This window comes from Hemibagrus wyckioides, linkage group LG25 (genome assembly GCF_019097595.1).
Source record: "Hemibagrus wyckioides isolate EC202008001 linkage group LG25, SWU_Hwy_1.0, whole genome shotgun sequence".
NCBI lineage: Eukaryota > Metazoa > Chordata > Actinopteri > Siluriformes > Bagridae > Hemibagrus > Hemibagrus wyckioides.
The window spans coordinates 3,103,996-3,119,519 of NC_080734.1; the positions used below are offsets into that span (position 1 = coordinate 3,103,996).

The 15,524-nt window shown below is 40.6% G+C and overlaps 2 protein-coding genes across 2 annotated transcripts; one reads left to right on the forward strand and one right to left on the reverse strand.

Annotated features, from left to right (window-relative positions):
* Positions 1-857: 857 nt before the first annotated feature.
* zbtb25 (zinc finger and BTB domain containing 25) lies at positions 858-8,409 on the reverse strand. Its single transcript, XM_058379641.1, has 3 exons — positions 7,198-8,409; positions 5,459-5,647; positions 858-4,998 (listed from the first exon to the last, which is right to left on the reverse strand). Exons 2-3 carry the CDS (start codon positions 5,629-5,631, stop codon positions 3,990-3,992), a joined length of 1,182 nt encoding a protein of 393 aa, XP_058235624.1. The 5' UTR covers positions 5,632-5,647; positions 7,198-8,409; the 3' UTR covers positions 858-3,989.
* A 69-nt stretch (positions 8,410-8,478) lies between these two features.
* zbtb1 (zinc finger and BTB domain containing 1) lies at positions 8,479-15,047 on the forward strand. The gene is made up of 2 exons (XM_058379619.1): positions 8,479-8,879; positions 11,812-15,047. Exon 2 carries the CDS (start codon positions 11,826-11,828, stop codon positions 13,842-13,844), a length of 2,019 nt encoding a protein of 672 aa, XP_058235602.1. The 5' UTR covers positions 8,479-8,879; positions 11,812-11,825; the 3' UTR covers positions 13,845-15,047.
* Positions 15,048-15,524: the final 477 nt, after the last annotated feature.

The following is a 15,524-nucleotide window of genomic DNA, read 5'->3' on the forward strand; positions in this document are numbered from 1 at the left end:
AATAAATAAATAAATAAATAAATAAATAAATAAATAAATAAATAAATAAATAAATAGAAAACAACCCTGTTTCTGTGGACTTTCTGTCAGAAAGTTCCAGAAACTCCAGTATCTACTTTTATTCTATTTATCTGTTACTGAAATAAAACAAACCCAAATTCTCTATCACACACAAATACACAAAGATCAACAAATCCATAAACAAATATTTAAAGTAAACGTTTTGTATGTTTTTGTGTTACGCTGAACGCAAACTAGACTTTATATATGTTTATATGTTTACATATTGTTAATAGACCATTAAATGTGAAGTTAAATAGTGTGAAGTAATAATACAAAAAACAACACAATAATAATAATAATAATAATAATAATAATAATAATAATAAAGAAGGTAAATATATAAATTATATAACAATTATTGAAATGTACTGTGTCAGTAAATAAGAGTAATGGATGGATAGATAAATAAATAAATAAATAAATAAATAAATAAATAAATAAATAAATAAATAAATAAATAAATAAGGAAAAATCTTTTTTAAATTTTTTTTTTGCTTGTTTCTTTTTTTTTAATACATAGAGTCTGTTGAATATTTAATACCTTGTTTCAGATTTCTGATTTTTCGATTTTTCACTGTAAATAATTTTAATCCCGAGGTGTTACCCTATATAACTTTTTTAAAACCATCTCTCCGTATCAGGAATAACACAATAATCAACATCGGCAGATCTTAACAGAAGATCTCTATTAAAACACATAAATATACATCAGTAGATTAATATTCTTATATTTTATCAATAACCTGATTATTATATTATTCTTATAAAAAATATGCAACACCTTTCATTGAAAATCAAACCTTTATTGAAAAAGAATACTACCAACACAGTAAGTACACAAAAATTAACCCGGAGTTTTTCACAAGATTCATTTATTCATCACAGTATGGTGACCTTTAACCACAAGTGCTTTTTTTTCCATTTTTTCCCCCTACATAAAAATTCTATCATGAACGCTTTCTGTCTTCCGAGGCACAGAAAGATCGATCCTCATGACCTTTAACCCTTAGAGTTAATTATTTCCTCATTATTATTCCAGTTACGCAAAAAAGTGACAAGTCGAATCTTTATGGACTTTCGCATCTGCTGTGAGCTCGTGTCCCTGCCAAAGAGCCAAATAACACTAAAAAATCTTGAACAATTTCTGTTAAATTTTGACATTCCTTTGTGTTTAGATGATGATCATTCGAATAAAAGGAGAAAAGTCATCAGAAACCATTAGGGACAAAACATTTGCTTTTAGAGCCCACATTAGACTCCATTACAGAGCAAAAAACCTCCATCTCTTTCAGCAGGAATGACAGGATTTTCATGAAGCACCAGTTTTCTACACGTTCTATTGATAAAAATCAGGCACTAGACTAGAACATGATCACACTGACGAACCCAACAAAAACACAGAGTGTGTAAAAATCATTCCGAAAAACGTTTCTGTTCATTTTTTTCTGATTGATGCGACACTTTAAGTGCTTTTAGTTTCAAAATCGCGAATACGTCTAAGGCACTGACTTCGATTGTATGGGTTTGTGTTTGTTTAGTTTCTATGCCTAAATTTGTTCAGAAGTGTTTAAATCCACTCACCGCTACACACACACACACACACAATTCTGATTATTTAATTGAATTAATTATGATGGATTATAATCCATCATCTGTGCTTTGCTGTGCTGGATTAGATTCATTTAAAACACTCCAGAAAACGTAACGCAACAAACCTGCCGAGCCCCAAGAGGAAAACAAACAAACAAGGTTTTTAATATGGTCCTTTAACAAACTGCTTGTCTAACATGTCTCATGGTGTGAATTGTCTCAGCGTTAAACTTTCTAATCATCTCTGGCATTAAAACGATTTAAAAAAGTGTTCAATGTGACACGCCATAGATCTGTTTAATCTTCTTCAGGCACAAATTTGCTTCCTTCAACTTGGTCTAATCATTTGATTCCGCTGTAATAAACTGAAAACATTCTAGATTTATCATGACGGAAAGTGAGGACGGAGCATCGGAGCGATTTTCAAGCCAGAAAATCCGAGTCGGGATCGAAAGAAAGGGCTAAAACTATAGGAAAGCAAAAGATTAAGGAAAGGGGGCGGGGCTTCTGGAGAGGTGTTTAATACACCTACGCATATAGGTGTCAGTCATTCAAGATAGTCGGCTCTTTTGGAGCGCTAGCTCATAGCGACGTCCTCTGCTGTTAAAATGTGGAGCGTTAAATAGGTTAAAGGTTTGGTCTGATTATTCCAGCGCTGACCGATCAGATTAATCTACAAATGTCCACAATGTAACATACACACCAACACAAAAATCCATCAACACAAGAGAAAAGAAACACACGGATGGAGCTTTTTAAACAGGAGACAGGACATGAAGTCTGAGGTCAAACATTTTCCAAACATTTTAAACACACCCCTGTCAACTTCCTGTGTTCTAATCATGCCTTAATTGGAGATTTTCCTCGTAAAGCTAGTATTTTATGTGGTATTTTTTTGTACTGTTTGTTTTCCGTGGGACAGGAATACTGTTAACTGTGCACTGGTCAACGTTTTCTTACATATCCTGTCAGGTTCGCTAAAGAATAAAGCATTAGCAGTCAAATATCCTGAGAGAAATGTGATCAGGTTAGCTCATGTTAGCTAGCAGCCTAATATTAGCAGAGGAAATTAGAATATAATGTAATATTCCTGTCAGAAATCCTGTCACTGTGAAGATTAGGAATATTTTTTAATCTTTTTAGTCTGGAAATATGACTTCAGCTACTCAGTTAGCAGAACAATTATAAATAATACTTCAAAATTATCTCAGGAATCCAGTCAGGTTAGCCTGTGTTAGCTAGCTGTCTACTATAAGCAGAGAAAATTAGAATATGACGTAAAATTCCTGTCAGAAATCCTGTCAATGTGAAGATTAGGAATATTTTTTTTAATCTTTATTCCAGAAATATGACTTCAGCTACTCAGTTAGCAGAAAAATTATAAATATTACTTCGAAATTCTCTCAGAAATCCAGTCAGGTTAGCCCATGCTAGCTAGCTGCCTAATATTACCAGAGGAAATTTGAATGCGACTTAAACTACCTGTCAGTAATCATGTCACTGTGAAGATTAGGAATATTTTTTAATCTTTTTAGTCTGGAAATATGACTTCAGCTACTCAGTTAGCAGAAAAAATATTAATTTCACTTCAGAATTCTTTCAGGAATCCAGTCAGGTTAGCCTGTGTTAGCTTGCTGTCTAATATTGGCAGAGAAAATTCTAAATATTCGGCTACATGCTATTGTGAAATCCTGTCAGGTTAGCTCATTTTAGCTAGATGACTAGCATTAGCAGTGAAGATTATTTCAGCAAATCAGAATGTTAGCTAACATTAACAGTGGAAGTTGTTAAACATTTAGAAATGCACTTTGAAATTCTTCATGAAATCCTTTCAGGTTGTCTCATTTTAGCGAGCTGGCTCGAGTTAGCAGTTAAGATTATGAATGTTATTTAAAAATCCTGTCAGGTTATCTCATATTAGCTACCCTGCTAGCTAGCTTTCAGTTCCAGTATAAATATTTATTTTTAAAAAAATCCAAATTAAAAGTCCTGCCTTGTGTGTGCTAGCTAGCTAAAAGATTAAGAAGACAAATCCTGTCAGTTATTCAAACTTTGTAGTAGAAGATTTTGATTTTAGTTGGATGGTGGAGAATTGAAAAATATACATTTTCCTATGTACAGATCCATCTATATATAAATCTAACATCTAGTTAAGAAGCTAGCTCGGTAATTAGCATGCTAGCTAGCTAACTGACTTATTAGAAAACCAATGTCGCTCCATAGACGAGAAGAATTACTTGTGGGACATAGTGGTTACTAAATTAAGTCAGAAGTTGAAATTTACAAGGGTGTGTTAAGAATGCACAGGGAACATGTCCATTACGTTACAGAAGGCGTCATTCCACCGCCACAGCATCTACACTCTCATGAGAGACTTCTGAGTCCAGCGAGTAGCATGAGCTGCCATTATCCTGGGCAACTTCATCGATTTCCGACGTTCCCTCGCTGGGATGGATCAGTGGTCCACCGAAGCGGCCGTAACGGTGTTGACGTAGCGGTTTGCCCACATGAGCGAACATGTGCTCCTGCAGCTGGCTCTTCTGTGAAAAGCGCAAGTTGCAGACTGCACATGCCATCTTTCTTTTACGCGTGAAGCCTGCAGGTGGACTCCCTGTGCCTGTTGTGCCACGCCTTATCTCTGACGCCAGCTCGTCTGCTAGAGCGTGGCACTGTCGCTCTTCCGTGGGCCCTTTAACGTCCCCCCTGCTGTCTTCGGAAGGTCCTTCCATGAGGGCGCATGCAGCATGGGTGAAAAGATGTTCCTGTAGTCCCTCAGGAGAGAGGCATCGTTCTCCACATTGAGGACACAGCAGCGCCAGAGGGTCCTTAAAACCACCAGCCTGGCATGGGCTGCCCTGGGTCGAAGGCAGAGACGCAGGTGCTCGTGGTTCCTCACCTTCATCCGGCTCCTCCTCTTCCTGTTTGATCCGTGCCAAGATGTCGCACTCGTCCCCTGAGGTGATGGCGCGCAGGCTCAGGGACTGGTGCTCCGAGGTGTGCCCTTCGATCCCTGCTAAAGCTGGCAGCGGACGTCCACGCGAGCCACATCGCCTATCCTCGGATTCCCTTGCCCCGCTAGCCTTCATGCCTGGGGAGTCTTTAGTGCCCAGCTGGGAGGAGATCTGGATGCCGTACAGGTTGGATATGCGGATGGGGTCCGAGGAGGCGTCAGATCCACTGTCGCTCGCTTTGTGGCACAGCTGGTACGCGTGGAGGAACTTGATCCCGTCCTGTAACCGACCCTGATCCACAGGCTGCTTGGGGCCGTTGCCTGTGTACATGATGTGCAACAGGTAGCTGAAGACGTCTGGCTGGATGTCGGTGGGCTGGATCTTAATGCACTCGCTAAACGTAGGGAAACAAGTGGAGGACACGCTTAGCAAGTCTTTTCTGAATGTATTTAAATAGCTGACCTGTGCTACTTATCTTCAAGGCAAATCAAGTATATTGTGTTCCAAGTCCACATATTTGGAATTGTATTAGGAAAGTATGTTATGAAAGATGCTGACTGCGATATCTGACCTATATGGTCATATTGCCCAGTCGTTTTTAATGCCAATATTAATTAATAAGATAAATGCATCTCTGATTACCTAGCAGGTCACACTGATCAGTGGTATTAGAGCTGTTTCAACCCTGTGGTTTGTATCTGCACTGTTATAGAAAACTATATATATATATCTGACCAATCTGCTGACCAATCAGGATCCAGGATTCATCAGCACTACACAGCATGATAGTAATAATTAATAAAAGATTCTTTTTTATCGCAATCCTTTTACACTGATCATTAAAGTTAGTAAACCTGGACTGGTGGATGAAGATCATCTTGAAGTAGTTGGAGAAAGCAGCCAGCACTGCTCGATGGGCCTTGAAGTACACGTTGCCAATGGCAACCGTGCAGTCACACAGGAAACCAAACTCCCTTTGGACATTGAGCTGCTGCAGGAGGAAAAGGCTGTGGCCGGACACATCCATGATGCCCCTTCTTAACCTAACACACACACACACACAGATATAAGAACGTGTGAGGAAACATGTCCATAAATGGAAAATGAGTGGTGACTAGTCATGGACACAAGAAACCAATTTAACCAATTTAGTTAGTACTCAAGTTATTAGTTTGAAAACTTTCTTTTCTTTTTTCTTTCTTTCTTTCTTTCTTTCTTTCTTTTTTATTATTGAAATGTTTTATTAAATGTTTTATTTATTATAAATAATTAAAAAATGTTTATTATAATAAATATTTTTATTTATTATTTAAAAACTTATATTGTATTATAAAATATATATTTTATTTATTTATCAAAAATAAACACTCCATTGTTGCTTTTCTGCCTCCCAAGTTGCAGTAATGGGAGTAAGCGAGCTTAAAACAAAACCAAGTGTGCCAATACTTTATAATAGTGAAAGAGAAAATGTCTGTGCACCACTTGTTCTGTTTTTGTCAGAAGAAGCTAAAATACAACAACAAAAAAGCACAGTGTCACTCCTGTTCTGTAGCTAGAGAGGCAGGTGTAGTGCTGTGACTCAGTATGGTGACTGGATTTTTGAACAGAAAGTCGTTTAGGTTGTTTTATCCTGGAACACTGGGCATGAAGCGGGAATATACTCCGAACTGGGCACCAGTCTATTACAACACACACCTTCACACACTGCAGAACATTCACTGTTGCCAATCCATATACTGGTATGCATGTGGGAGTTAAAAGAAAACCAGAGAACCTGAAGGAACACTGGAAGAACAGGTGATGTGAAACGATTCTTCATCACACAGACAGTAACCTAAGCTTAGACTTGAACTAGGAACTCTGGAGCTGTGTTTCCAGGATAACATCCCCTTACCAGGATGAAGATGAGGGATTGTATAATTATTATTATTATTATTATTATTATTATTATTATTAAATAAATATTTAAGTTGAAAACACAATAGGCGACCTCTACTGGTGACTATTATTATTAGTAGTAGTATTTTTTTTATTTATTTATTTTTACACATTTTAGAGGAAAATCTATAACCCAGATGTTTACATCTGGATGGGACTTTACCAACCATCATGGTGCATCGTCCTCACACCTCATTTCCGTCTATTAATAAACCCACAATTAACAACAATAATAAAAAAGACAGCTTTTATTTCTCTTACATTCACAACTCACTCGTATTTTTATTTTTTTATTTTTTTATTTTTTGGAAGCCAGTACCTTGAAAATTCACAACGCATTTATTGTTTAATGTGATAAAGCTGGAGGGGGGAAAAAATCCCAGCGTTGCATAATACACATTTGCAAAGTGAGCACGAGCCCATAACGTGAAATGTGGGCAGATGATGATGAAATGATGCACGAAGAGAAAGCAGTTTTCTGCATGTGTTCAAGGCAGCACTGCATTCATTTTCATTCATGGCTCTGGCTACAGAAATGAATGACACACACACACACAAAAAAAAAAAACCCGAGTTCCTTTTTCCATGCATTTTCGCATATGAAGCATGCACGTGCGTGAAAACGTTGCTATGAGTAAAGAAAAGGCGTCCTTACCGCCGCACCGCGCAATCTGCTTTTTTTCCTCTCTCCCGTGTTATTTTCCTGCAGGGGAAAAAAAAATCCTCTTGACGGTCCTTCCTGAGCGACTGACGTCTTGGTCACGTGACCGTGATGTGCCCATACACAACGCTTTAGCAAAAACGAAACGCTTTATGTCTGAAGATTTTTGTGAGGAAGGATTTCCGAACAATTCACCATTACAAAGACTTAAACATGGTACATAAATATAAATATATAATGTACTATATATGTAATATAAATGCACAAGGGCTGGAAAATATATGGCACTTTATATGCATATTACAGCAAACATTAATATGAATATTCTAAATAAACAATGAATATTTGTAACAGGTTTGGGGGAAAATGATAACTATTCAGAATAAGATTCTATTGTTGTAACACGTCTCGCTGTTACAGGAACACGTAACACCTTGTTACATGTCGTAGTTACAAGAAAGAATGTCGTAGTTACGAGTAAACAAGAGTCGAACATGTCATTATTACAAGACATGTTTGTTGTGACTAGAAAACGTGTCATGTGGTACCGCCCCTTTTAGCTTTTCCGAGATTGTACTGCATGTAGAGGTGAACAACTAATCAAGGAACTCATTGAGGCCCATTGGGGCTGGAATCACGCTGCCCCATACTCACTACATGAACATTGTTTATGAGTGAGGGGGATGGACAGAAGACAGGACAATACGCATTATATGCAATATTTGCACACGCACAGTAACTTATTTCTTCATCTGTGTTTGTTCGGTGACGGAAAAACACGCCTGCTGTATCAGACACAGGAGGTTATCAACAACAAACACTGGCATCGCCGTAGTCCATAGCTGTCTGTCCATTTTTTCTGATTCGAATGATATGATTAGCACGTTAGTTAGCTAGCTATGGAACTGGCTACTGTGCACAAACTACTCACTAGTTTGTTTGTTCATCACCTGTAACTATGGAGGTATAGAGTTCACTTATTGTGTCATAAGTGACGAAATGCATGATTCCACCTGTTGTGTGACCCTTATTAATACTCTAATGTCACCTCCTCCAGGTGTTTAAACCTTTCTTGATATTATATAGCGTGCAAGTAACCGAACAAACCGGTTAAGACAAATACACATGCAACTGACAACAAAGTTTATTAGTTGATCTTAAGCATGCATGGATTCAGTTTCTTGATGAAGTGTTTGTTGAAGGCGTGCACGCAGTTAGCTCGCGCGCAGGTTGTGCAAAATGAGGCCAGAGGAGTGAGCAGGATAAGGCGTCTCAGAAGGCTTCCCTCCCACAGGCGTGCATGTATTTTCATGTTCATGTATGGTTGCATGGTCACTGCAGTTGTTTCTGCATGCATGGCCGCGGTAGGGCGGGCTGCAGCGCATTTGCGTGAGCGGGGCCGGATTTAGATTTAGGGCGGGTTGCATTTGCGTGAGCGAGGCCGGATCTCGCGCAGGCAGCCCTCAGTGCGGTGATCCGACTCGCGAGCGCGGCTGTGCGGAAGTCTTTTCATCCCTACTGCTGCCGCCGCGAACACCAGGGGCTCCGAGTCCTGATCAGCTCTTCTTCTTCTCCTCCTCTTCCTCATAACTTTCTGCTCGAGCTCGAGTCGGAAAAAAAACGTTTTCGATTCGACTTTGAGTTTCCGTTCGCATCTGGAGTGTCTGTTACCGTCGGTGAGTACGGCTTCTTGTTTTGTTTTTTTCTCTCTGTGTGCGTGTGTGCTAATCGGTGAGCTGCTAGCTTTTGCTAATCAGAAAGGATCTCTGCGTACGTGCGGGAAGCTCGTGCGGGACAGAAGCTTCGACGCAAACCACACATCGCAGCTCGTCTGTTCGCTCTCTCCCCCACCTCTATCATTTTTATGTTTTTTTCACCGTCTGTCGCTACTATAAACCCGTTATTCAACCGTGTGCGCGAGCTGATTTCGACAATATAGCGTGGGGAACGCAAATAGTTTTTGTGTTTTACTTTTGGTGCGGTGTGATTGACAGCCTCGGCGCCCGCACGAGCTTGTTCACAAGAAACGGGCCAATCAGAGCTCGACGGGGGCGGGACTTGTGAGCTCAGCGCTAGCAAAACAAAGGGAAAGTACGCGCGTGCAGTTCTTAACAGTACCTACAAAACCATGAGAAACAACAAAAATACATATCTCTTTTTTTGATTGCTATCATTATCATCTGTATCCTAAACTGTTTAGTGTTGCCTTAAAAAAAGTGCTTAAAGTTGATAGATTGTTGTTGCAGGCTGTGTCACATATGTGGTTTTGGTCATAACCTCTACCACGTGCAAAGGAGCTGAAACCATAGATCATCTTTCTCTAAAATATTCGTTTCTGCCATCAGCCACGAGGTTTCACTTAAAGACGAGAAACACTTTATAACAAACGTATTTCTTTCACTGTCAGTTTTATAAAAGTCTAGCTGAATGCTGGGTATGTCCAGAAAAATCCAAAGAAAACACTCTTCTCAACTTGGCACTTCATGCTGGGAAAGTTCATCACGTGACCTCAGGTCAACATGGCCGCTCTCATCGTCATCAGGCAATAACGTATCACGACGAGGTTATAGTAGACTTAAATAAATAAAGCAACACAGGCACAATAGTTGGTTTAATATAACACTGTCTATACAGGTCAGTGTTTTTGTGAAAGTAAATACATTGTAAACTTGTCACTATCACTCTGGGTCTGGCTCTGGGTCGTTGACCAGTTTATCAGGGTTCAAGCCCCAGCACTGCCAAGCTGCCACCGTTCAGCCCTTGAGCAAGGCGCCCTACCTACCCTGCTCCAGGGGTGCTGCTTCATGTCTGTCCCTTGCTTTGACCCCAACCCCGAAGGATGGGATATGCGAAGAATGAATTTCACTGTGCATTAATATACATGTGATAAATAAAGACACCTTAACTTAATATTAGCTAGCTAGCATGTTGCTTACAGAACACATACGTTAATCGAGGCGGCCATGTTTTGTAGCTTGAAAATCATTTCATTCTGAGTAAACCTTTCTGGTAACAATCATCTCTACTTGATGATATTCCATTCCATTTTTGCATAAAAGCTATAATTTATTCCTCAAAAAATTCACCAGAGAGCAACTCAAGACACGAGACAATCAGCATATGAATCTGTAATGACCTGTGTGTGTGTTTTGCACACTCTGATTTTATCTGACAGTCGTCTGGAAGCCCCGCCCCTTCCTTCATCTCTCACACGCTCTTGCTTGCTTTTTTGCTTTCAAAGTAAATCAAGGGTGTGTAAACTTTTTTTTCAGAGGGGCAGATTAGATCGTGTTGAAATACTCGAGAGCTGGTCAAGAAATTTTTATTTAAAACCTGGCGAACAGTGTAGAAATGACTGCACTATTCAAAAGTAATTGGACAAATTCGCGATCATATATGCAAATCTACTTTTAGTTAAACACTCTTTTAGGAAGGTTTTCCAGGCCCAGTGGTTGGACTCTCAGTCACGTATTAGCTCTAGTGATGTCCTGTTCCCTATTTTGCTCTGATTTAAATGTTCCTTCTGCTAGGATAACTTCCAGCTGTGTAAGTTTCTCTGCCCTCTCCTCCTCTGAATATGTTGGGCCTTGCTCATGATTTGTTTTATGATGTCTTATGAAATTAAATTGCACACCAGTCTCTTGACGGACGAGCGATGCGCTCTGACGCCGTATGAAAAAGTAGCTGTAAGGAATCTGCTCTTCTGAATTTGGGCCTTCTCGTTATTAACGTTCCACGTTTTGTCTGGAGCCATGACTGCGTACCATTCTGCAGGTGCAGTGAGCAAAAAAAAGCCAAAAGAGATCAGATTAAACAGGTCTGCAGTGACGTCGCTAATCTAATGTCTTACAAATAATGTTAAGAAAAAGAAAATTGATATTATAAAGTGATTAAATCCCCCCCCCCCCCCCCCCCCCCCCAAAATTGGTCTTAGCCATTTCCCACTAACCTGTGCACTCCCCACCATCTAACCCCTTATAACCTCCAGCCAGAGAAGGGTGAAGGCTAACTTGAGGTTCTTCTGAAACACATCAAACCAACCAATCATATCATTTTGACCTGCTGCTCAAGCTGTCAAGCATTTGGCAGACATCGTTATCCGTCAGCTCACAGAGACTCACCATCCATGAGTGTTGCTGTGATTGACAGGAGAGAGTAAGCCCCTCCCACCCAGACAGCACAGCCGGTTTCGCTTAAAAATCCAGGATTGCGGCTGCATGTAGTTCCCAACAGCACAGCTGGTAATATTATTACACCCTGCTCTATTCTCCTCCAACCTGAAATGGTGGAAATGCTAATTTTCCTGTTTTTCTTTTCTTTTCTTTTTTTTAAAGAGGAATTAACATAACATAACATAGCCTCTAGCCTCTCTTGAGTATACACAGTTATTTGGCAGTAATTGTTTCCACAGGCATACATATTAAACCTGGAAATCAAGAGACCTCAGAGTCCCGTAACAGCTGAGAACTTTCATTATTAAACACTTATTCTAAGCAGTTTTGCTTCCTGCTGGAAATCTCCCCGAAACAAACTGAGATGTTGTTCCCATGCTGAATAAAGCTGAATCAGCTTTTGCATTCTGGTTAAACTCTTTCCTTTCTTTCCTAGTCCTTTACAGGGTGATGGCAAGACCAAGCCACAGTGATCATGTCCTGCAGCAGCTCAACAACCAGCGGGAATGGGGTTTCCTGTGCGACTGCTGCATCGCCATTGGTGACATTTACTTCAGGGCCCACAAGGCTGTGCTGGCAGCCTGCAGCTCCTACTTCAGGATGATGTTCATCCGAGATCAGCAGGGTACGGCACGCCTTGATCTCAGCAATATGCAGATCAGCGCAGAGTGCTTCGACCTCATCCTGCAGCTCATGTACCTTGGCCGGATCGTCGTGGGACATTACGAGTTCGAAGAACTAAAGTCATCCATGGCTTATCTGCAGATGTACTACATCCCTGACTCGTTGGAGGATCTGAGAGACATCCGTGCATCTAATCTTACTCCTTCTTCCTCCGCTTCCTCGTCGTCATCCAGTTCCTCGTCTTCCTCCAGCGTGGTAGGAGGGAAGATGATGTTTGGGGTTCGCATGTTCGAGCAGCAGAGGCCGAGTCCTGCTAAAAGTGACCATGTGCCTAAAATTTCAAACCCAGCAACCCAGCAAAACGTTAATATATCTAGTGTAAGGCCGGTCGAGGAGGTGGTGCTTCCACTTCCTCCGGTGCACTCTGAGAATCTTGTAGAGCAACCGTGCGATCTGAGAAAGAGAACCTCTGGCCGAAGCGCCACCTTGAAAGAGCGTCCTCGGTTTGGACGCACTTATACGTGTGATGACTGTGGGTTTGTCTTCAGCTGTGAGAAGCTTCTCATTGAACACATCCTCACCTGCACGAACCGTAAGGCATTCCAAGCCCCGAGAGTTGGCAAAGCCGCCGACAGCGACTCCAGCAAAGGTGAGAGCTCGGCTTCTGAAGGAACCGGAGAACAGAGAGCGGTTTGTAAAGGTGAGGAAGACTGGCCCGACCACAAGTCCGATACCGAATCTGTCATCAGATCCATTGCCACTGGGATGGATGACGATTCTGCGTCTAAAATGAAAATCAAAGTAGAGCAGGAGGAAGATTCGGATACCGAGACGGAAAACATAAAAGTGGTCCAGATCAGCAACCACAGCGTGGGGAGCTGCACAGTACGTCGGAAAATGTTTAGAAACAATGTCGGAGATAACATGAGATTTGACAGCGAGGAAGAAGCAGGAGTTTCTGCCGTAGATGATGGTGCTCTGGAAGGCCACAGTAAGGGTCCGGAAGCAAAGGTTTGCCGGATTAAAGAGGAGAAGCAGGATGGAGAGTGCACTCCGTGTGAGCTGTGTGGCGCCTTGCTAACCGAGGAGGATCAATCTGCTCATTACATCTCCAGCCACATGGGACACATATGTGCCTGTGGAAGGTGTGGTCAGGTTCTGATTAAAGGCAGGCAGCTGCAGGAGCATGCCGAGCGCTGTGGAGAACCCCAGTGCGCTGAAACCGATTCCCCAGGTGAAGAGAGCCCTTTACCGGAAGACACCCAGTCCATGGAGGAAGGCTTGATTGAAGGTGCAGACCTGGGTTTCCGTTGTCCTCTGTGTGGCCTGATCTTCGAGACAGAAAGCCTGGCAGTGGAGCACACTCTGTCCTGTCCCGAGCAGGACTCATTCCGTCCCGCCGCGATGGAAGACGAGCCGGACCACCGGCGCAAGCACTTCTGCGCCATCTGCGGCAAAGGGTTCTACCAGCGGTGCCACCTGCGTGAACACTACACCGTTCACACCAAGGAGAAACAGTTCACCTGCCAGACCTGTGGCAAACGGTTTCTGCGCGAGCGCCAGCTTCGGCTTCACACCGACATGCACAAGGGGATGGCACGCTACGTGTGTCCTGTATGCGATCAAGGCACCTTCCTGAAGCACGACCATGTGCGCCACATGATCTCCCACCTGTCGGCCGGGGAAACCATCTGCCAGGTGTGCTTCCAGATCTTTCCCAGCAGCGAGCACTTGGAGAAGCACATGGACGTTCACCTGTACATCTGTGGCGTGTGCGGGGAAAAGTTTCGCCTTCGCAAAGACATGCGAAGCCACTACAACTTAAAGCACACCAAGAGGCAGTAAACAGGGTAGAGGGTATCATATGATTTTGTTTTTGTTTTTTCTTTGGTTTCCTTTTTAAATAAGCCATTATTTGTGATAAATGTGAGAAATCTATGCACTTAGACACCAAATAACCTATGAAACTGCACTTTTAATGGTATGCATAATCCAGGTGTTGTTGGATTCGGTGCCTCGAGCTTTAGGCACACTCTATTTGTTAAATTTCATTTAGTTTTACTCTACGTGTAACATTTAATAACTCAGAGATATGTCCTTATATATTCTAGTAACTAGAACCGGTCCATTTTCATTTGATGCTCAAGCTTTCTGCTTGTCTTACAGAAGTCAAGTATTAAGCCGGCTTTACGCTGTACGAGATTCAGCGTGGATCTTTGCTGTTGCGTATGTAATTGTAAAAAATCCTAACCTGAGGATTTAATGTCATTACAAACAAGAACAACATTTAACAACAATGTTCTGTCAGAGTGAGACAATAGTTTCCAATTAAAATCTCATTCGCTGCTACAAGGTTTGTTTGAAATCCAGCAAACGGAGTACAACGTAGGAGGACAGCTACATTTTCAGCTACTTTTAACTTCGTCTATAGCCCAAGCTCACGTATTTGTCTTTATGCAAATCTGTTTTCCGCACTAGTGACTCTACGGCTCACGTCGGCTGCTGACGTGAGCAGAACAGCATCGTTTTCTTTCATCACGTGGTCTGTTATAGAGTCCTGATAAGATTCGATTACACCGCTAATTTTGTTACATCGCTGAAATCGTACAGTTTGAAACCAGCTTTAGCAGGACTTTTTTTGGTGCTCTGTATTTTTATTTTCTGTGATCTGTTACTGTTTTTAATGATGATGAATATTTTTGACTGATGGTCCACCTGGCCAGATCTCTTCAGGTGCACCTCTTTTGGAGATGAGATTCTCTAAGCCTTAACTCAGAGGCTGTTTAGCATTAAACTATACTGTATAATTCCTTTTTTTTGTTTTCTACACAACAGAACACTAAAATATTGCATTTAATACAGTCTTGAAAACACTCTTGAATGGACTCCTCTCGCTAGTTTGGATTATTTTACGTGGTCACGTTTGTCTTACACTTAATCTGGGATTTAATGTAGAAATCTATGCAACTCAAGCTTATTATAAATGAATTTATTCAATCAAAATTACATTGTGTGTGCTGTCAAGTCATTAAACCTTACCTACTGTTGTGTGTGTGTGTGTCTCCGTGGTTATTCTTTTTTACTACTACTACAAAAAAAAAGAAAACATTATTTATAAATTATCCATGTTAAAATTTTAAAGTAGCTTTGTGACAGGATTTAGAGACTCACATATTATAATTAATTCTAGAAAATAATAATAAAGCAAGCATTTATATTATTTTTTAATTCTGTGCAAATTCTGAATAATTTATTAGATGTATTTAATTAAAAAAATTTAAATGTAAAAAAAATTTTTTAAAGGCCAGGATTAGTAGTCAGTAAAATTCACTATTATAATAATAGTAGTAGTAATAATAATATTAACCCTAGTCCTGAAAAAACATTTCACTGCATGTCGTACTGTATGTACATAATAATGTGACAAATAAAATTTGAATTTGAAAGAAGAAAAATTAATGACAATCATAATTAATATGGTAATACAGAGATCAAGAAAGATGGAATTGGAAATAAATATGTTAA